This window comes from Tetrao urogallus (genome assembly GCF_951394365.1).
Source record: "Tetrao urogallus genome assembly, chromosome: 1".
In the NCBI taxonomy this organism is placed as follows: Eukaryota; Metazoa; Chordata; class Aves; order Galliformes; family Phasianidae; genus Tetrao; species Tetrao urogallus.
In genome coordinates this window covers 115,483,881-115,490,607 of record NC_136813.1, presented here as the reverse complement: position 1 = coordinate 115,490,607, position 6,727 = coordinate 115,483,881, and the positions used below count along the sequence as shown (strand labels likewise).

Genomic DNA, 6,727 nt, shown 5'->3' with positions numbered 1-6,727 from the left:
TATGCTAGCTCTGTCTACAGTGGATTGGATTTCAGTTATGAATGCAAGCTATAGCCTGGCTACAAGTAAGAGACTGGAATAGAAACCTGGAGTTAGTTACAATTCCTCTTTTGCAGTTCAAATTCCGCTTGTGTGACAGCCAGCATAAAACAAGAGTTGTGAGACGGGTTTCACATTGGGCCAGGCATTTGACTTTTAGAGGCAAGAAGTTCTTCATATGTTTCACACAAGGCCTGTAAGGAATTATTTGGTCTGGATTTGGTTTTATCTTGCAGCTAGAAGCATTACTAGCCTGGCAATTTTATAATAAAAAGTTTCCCAGAAATATAAAACCTGTGACATTAAAGATGTGCTTTCTGTTTGAATCCTAAATGAGAAGCCTCAATTTGGAAAGAGTTAAAGCCTACCAGTGTTTGCTTTATTCTGCAAGTCAACCTGCGTCACTTATGTAGATGCAATCACGTAGCAGATCTTACAAGCAAGCTGGTTTAATTTCCCAGCAGATTTTTCTTGTGGCTCAGCTCAGATGAAGAAAGAACCCTGCTTGTTGTGAGCAGCTGGGTATCTCGCCGTGAACGAAGGGTCCTCGCAGCCCTGCTTTAATCTCCAAGAAGGTGATTCACACACTGGTGCCAGTTCCAGAGGCTTCCCAGATAAATACTCCTTCAGGCTTCCTTTCCTCACCACGCTAACTTGAGGTGCAAGGATAGCAGAAATCTTGAGAAAAAGCATAGGTGCTGGATCTTCCCGCAGTGACTTATCTCACCTCTACCCAGTTCTGTCCAACCCCCCGTTGGGCCGCGGCTGCTCCAGCCTGCCTCCGTTGGCTGCCGCACTGCCAGCCCGCGTTCAGGCTCCGTCATCTTGGGACCGGCGGCGGCCGCCGGAAGCCGCCATCTTGTGGGCGGGGCCGCGGCCGGTGGCAGGGTGGCGGAATGGTGCCGGTGCTGCCGGGGCTGTATGTGGGCGGCGCGGAGTCGTGCTCGTCCTCGAAGGCGCTGGCGGCGGCGGGGGTGATGGCGGTGCTGACGGTAGACGCGGAGGAGCCACCTCCGGTGCCGGGCGTGCAGGCCTTGTACATACGAGCGCTGGACGAGCCTGGCGCCGACCTGCTGAGCCGCCTGGACGAGTGCGCTGCCTTCATCGGCGCGGCGCTGGCGGGCGGCGGGGCCGTCCTCGTGCGGTGGTGAGGGCGGGGGTTGGTGGTGTGGCGGGGCCAACCGGCCGCCCCGGGGCTGCTCTGAGCCCTCGCCTCGTCTCGCCTTTCGCCTGCAGCCAGGCCGGAGTGAGCCGCAGCGTGGCCGTGGTAACCGCGTACCTGATGAAGAGCCAGGGGCTCGGCTGGGAGGAAGCCTACGCCGCCGTCAGAGCCGCCAAACCCGACGCAGAGTGAGTGCCCGTCCCCCGGCACCACGGCCGGACGGGCTCGGTCTCAGCCTGCTCTCCTCTCCCGCACTGCAGGGTGAACCTCGGCTTCCAGAGGCAGCTGAAACTCTACGAGGCCATGGGCTGTGCCGTGGACAGCAGCAGCGCCCTGTACAAGCAGCATCGCCTGCAGGTGCTCACGGAGAGGTTCTCCGGTGAGTGGGGCAGCCTTGGGACCGGGGGATGCCTTGTCCAAAAGCCACACCGTGTCACTGAACCCTGAGCTTGGGATGAGTCAGGTTGCCCACAGAGATGCCCAGTCCTTGGAGACGTTCACAGTCAGGCTGGGCATTGTGAGGGTATAGGACTGGATGACCTTCAGAGGTCCCTTCCAACTCAAATGATTCTGTGAGTCCTGCTGCTGGCCCCTGTGCAGTGTACTGAGTGCTCATGTGTGGCTGTGCCCATGGCAGCCATGCAGTCTGCTTTATGCTGCATTGGACAGCACCAGGCACCCACTTTCTGATGTGCAGCTGCTTTAAATTATGACAGTTACCAGTCATAAGCTGTATGCCATGATCCGTGACCTCTGACCCCTGCTGCTGTGGCTTGTAGCTGTATTTAACTGGCTGTGGATCAGGTAGATTCCTTGTGTCTGGTGTGCTGCGTGAGGACAGCATGGGGCTATAGCAGTAAGCTGTGGTTCAGAGATTGTTAAAACAAAAAGGAACAATGCAGAAGACTCATTGCAGAGCTTATTTGCTGTATCTCTGCACAGACAGCAAACTGGTGAATGTCCTTCCATAGTCATATATCTCAGGGGGGACGAGCATGATGCATCTATTCTTAAATGCAGAGAAGCATATCAGAGGGATGCCATCATACAGAGCTTGCTGTTGCTGACTTGGATTGCTACCCTCAAAGTACCTGAGCCTTGAATTGGCCAGACAAATGTTCGCATCTCTGATTGCTCATTATCAGGGTCTTTGAGGCATATCTAAGAAACAAATCAGTGATTGACTGTTTTCTTTGTCAAGATGCAGAAATAATGGCCAAATTGCTGTTTCCTGATTATTATTTTTTATGCACCTAGCAAGCCAAATCTATCATCCCCCAAACAGAGCAAAAAGCAACCATTTACCTTTCTTCAGGCTAAATCTTGAATTCCTTTTCACCGTGTTAAATGAATCCCTATTTTATATGTGGTGGGATGAAGCTGTTTTGCTTTGAACTCACCTAATGGAATGGGTGAGGTCTTTAATCTATTTCTTGGATTTATTCTGCCAAGGCAAAAAAGGTGAAGAAGGTGACTTCTGTATATGGTGACCAGGGCAGAATGCTGTCTTCTCTCCCTGGAATGTATTGGTGCCTTTATCAGTCTGACTCACAACTCAGTACTGTCCCTTCTGCAGAACTTCAAGACTTACCCCAAGAAGTCTTTGCTGTTGATCCAACCAATGCACATCAGACTCCAAATACAGAAGTTCTGTATAGATGCAGGAAATGCAGGTACGGAACCTTTTGAATTTCCCACAAAATGTCATTTTGAAATGATCATGAGAGGAAAATAGCCTGTGTAAATTAGATGCCATGTCGTTATTTTTGGAACAGGGATAAGATCTTGTGTAAGTTTCCATGCAATGTTTGTGCCACAGAAATTAAACACAAATATGTTATGAAATCACAAAACTTGAAGTTGTGCAGCACTCGTGCATCCTAACTTGCCACATTATGCAGGCAGGTGTAATTCTGCTTGACTGTGTAAAGCTGCTTGATCTGCAGTCATATATTCTAGTTTGTTTTTGCGAATTGCTTTCTCTAGGGGAAAAAAAAACCAGACCCAATTTTAACTATTTTTATACTAAAATACAGGTAGAAGATCCTGTTGCTCCTTATGTGTAGATTTTTTTTTTTTTCCTCAAAGGTATGAGCTTAGTTTTAAAGTTTCACTGGTAGGGAATTGTTTAAACACAGATCTGTGTAAGAAACAGCATACAGTGGTGAAGCAGAGCCCAACACTACATAGACTGTAAGGTTTGTTAAGATGCAGCCCTAAATGGAGTCAGTGCCCGCCTATGAAAAGATACGCTATTTATCTAGTTACTGTCAAAAGGTCCTTGTCCCTGTGCTCTCTAAGCTTCACCCACCATTAAAAAAGTGTTTCACCTTCTTCCCCTCCCTGTCACGGAGAACAGGCGCGCTCTGTTTCGTAGTTCCAGCATTTTGTCCCACGTGGAAGGAAGTGGACCAACAGCCTTTGCTCACAAGAGAATAACGGAGTCTATGCATCTTCGTGGCAGCGGCCCTGATAAGTGCACCTCTTACTTCATTGAGCCTGTGCAGTGGATGGAGCCAGCACTGCTAGGAGTAACGGAAGGACAGGTGAATGCATTTTTGGGATATTCTAGCCAAGGTAAAACGAACTGTTGCTGTTCCTTGATGCGAAGGCCCCAGGGCAACATCCTAGATCTCCCAGTCTCTACTGCATCAGTTTTGCAGCTTATGAACAGATTCTGAAATATTAGAATATCCCTGTATAAGGAAATGAGCTGGTGATCTTGCTGGATTTAGTACACTAGGAAGGATGTTTGACAGTTTTTTCTGTGTTTTTAGTGTAATAGAGTTTGTGAGACATATAAAACCTGTCATGGTCTTACATTGATCAAGGCTGTCAGATGTCTAAGATTGGCAAGTGTCCTGGAACCACACCAGGTCAGAGCAGCTGCATTTCCACGCCTTCCCTTCTGCCAGCACAGCTGCCTATCACACATGGGGCATGGCAAGCTCCAGCCATGTCTACATAGCTGTTGTAGGTTTTTTTTGGACTGTTTTTCAGACTGTTTAACTTCTGTGAAATAATACAAGAGCTGGCTTTAGTGCAGGTTGCCGTAACTTAATATACCATAGAATACATTTGCATGCATCTTACAATGGATCATTTGTTTTTCTTGCAGCTTTTGTGTCCCAAATGCACATCTAAACTGGGTTCTTTTAGCTGGTGGGGTGAGCAGTGTTCTTGCGGCCACTGGGTGACCCCTGCCTTCCAGATACACAAAAGTCGAGTGGATGAAGCGAGAATGCTGTCAGTTGGTAACTTCCAAGCTACCAAAACCTGAACTCATAGCCTCTTTCAGTGGATCTCTGACTGACCACAGAGAAATCCTAACTACTGCGGGTTTGCCAGTTCAGAGCTTGAGACTTCAATCCCTTTGTAAGCAGAGGAATTGCTTGAGCGCCTGATCTGTTTCTGCTTTCAGTCTATATAAAATACAGGATGTATACATTCATCTATATATATGCACATCTACATATAAAATAAATGCATGTATATAAGGATAGTAAAGCATGTCCATCAGAGATGTGTTAAGCAGTGGTCAAAGATGTACAAAAATGCCTGAACATGATGTTTATAGCAACAGACTGAATAAAAGTGTTATTTACAAATTCTAATCCTTATTTAAAAAAAAATAAGCTATCACGTTATTGTTTTAGCTTGTGGACAACAGTACTATTTGCCTTCTTGTGGTATACAGGGGAGGGAAAGACTGTAAGGCTCAGTGAAGTGCCATAACATGGCACTGTTACCATTGTTGGATTAGCACTGAAAAGCAAGATGCGTTTCTACTTCTCTTACGCTAAAGTTCCAAAATCTATCCCAAGAGCATATCCTACAGTGTCCTACAGTGTAATTCTTCATGTAATGCCTGAGGAGACTGTGTAAGCTGTACTGAAATGGGGGACCTGAGGTTAAATACCTGCTAAGTTGTCTATCCCCATTTAAAGAGATCCCAAAATGATGAATTAAGATTTCAAGCAAGCAGTAAGCTTTGCTCGTGGTGGTCTGTGTATGCCACTGTAGCACACAGCTTTGGTTTGACATCACAAAAGAGAACAGGTAAGATCTACGTTAAATCCATTTTATTCTCATTGACTCCCAACAGCTTTTTAAATGTTTTTTGTTTGTTTGTTTGTTTTTTACACAATTTCCAGCAACATACATTATGAAATATACAAGAAAGTAGGTGGTTGGGTTCTGCCCATCTTTTCATTCCTCCCACAGCTGTGGAGGGAAGACTTGCAGTACACAGTGAACATCAGAATCTCAACACTGAAAACTGAGACACAAAACAAAAAAGACAAAAATATATATGAAACTGTTTGAACTGGTCACACTTCAGGGCCAGGTACAGCACAATAAATATTAGAACTGTATTATCTTAGACATCTTCTGTAAAGTTTATAACATCCTCTATTTAAAGAGATAAGAACATCTGTTTTCTAGCATGAAATGCTACATAGTACAGTGGTGAAGGGTACAAACAATGAGGAATCCAGCAAGGGCTCAAATGGTGACCACTCATTCACACATGCTCATTGTTAAGTAAGCAGCATACACTGAAAGTTTGGTGAACTGTATGTAAACTTAACTGTTCACTACCAGAATATCAGCTGGAATAGTAGTTTATTTTGGGAGAGCTAAACACAGTAAATCCACTTAAGTTTCAACTGAGCTCTCCGTGGCAAACAGTGAGTTGATTTCATAATGGAAGTGGCAGCATTTGGTCCTTGGCGCCAAGATACCCTTTCACCATTGCCATTCAAAGCTGGCAGCTGGTGGAAAAAACACTTCAGTGTGGAATTAATGCAAAGCCCTGCCACTACCAGTGGCATCTCCAACTGTTACTGTTTCATGACCATAACAAGTTTAGATGTCAGCTGGCACCCAGCTGGGCATTACAGTGTTGCGCAACAAAGAAGTATTAGATGTCATCAGACACAAGAGAGTCAAAGACCAGCAAGTATGGCAGCATCTTCACCTCTCTCTGCAGCAATGATAGGAATGCTGGCGCTTGAATTTTGACAGAAAAGCTGCTCTACACTCATTTCTCATCTCATACTAGTTTTGCCAACAAGCCCAAGACACAGCAGAGTTTCAGCTGCTTCCAGAGCATGGTGCAGAAGTCGCTAGCTTCTTTTGCATCATTATCAAGAAGGCAGAAGTAAATACATTTTGTACTGTCAATCTTTCCCCTCTTTAACCCCCACCCCCAGAAGTTTAGCATCTCAGAATCTTTCTACACAAGAAATGAGGACCATCTGTGCCACTGCCAAACAGGCACAATGAGCACAGGTGGAGCAGGAAGATTAAGCATGTACTTTTTCTTTCCTAAACACCACCTGGACACTGCACTGGTAGGCAAGAGCTGGTAGAGAGCACCACCTAGGAAAGATTATATTCCTGGTCCACACATGTGGAATCTTGTTACGGGTCATAGTACAAAGCAGCAGTAACAAGCTTCACAAACAAAAGCAGCTGAGTGTTGTGAAACATTATGGGGTGAGTGGGAGGCAAGAAGGCAAA

The 6,727-nt window shown here is 46.0% G+C and overlaps 1 protein-coding gene across 1 annotated transcript; it reads left to right on the top strand.

Annotated features, from left to right (window-relative positions):
• Window positions 1-932: 932 nt before the first annotated feature.
• On the top strand, window positions 933-4,481 carry DUSP12 (dual specificity phosphatase 12; the record flags this gene model as incomplete). The annotated part of the gene is made up of 6 exons (XM_079541018.1): window positions 933-1,186; window positions 1,276-1,389; window positions 1,462-1,580; window positions 2,778-2,874; window positions 3,561-3,747; window positions 4,320-4,481. Exons 1-6 carry the CDS (start codon window positions 936-938, stop codon window positions 4,479-4,481), a joined length of 930 nt encoding a protein of 309 aa, XP_079397144.1. The 5' UTR covers window positions 933-935.
• Window positions 4,482-6,727: the final 2,246 nt, after the last annotated feature.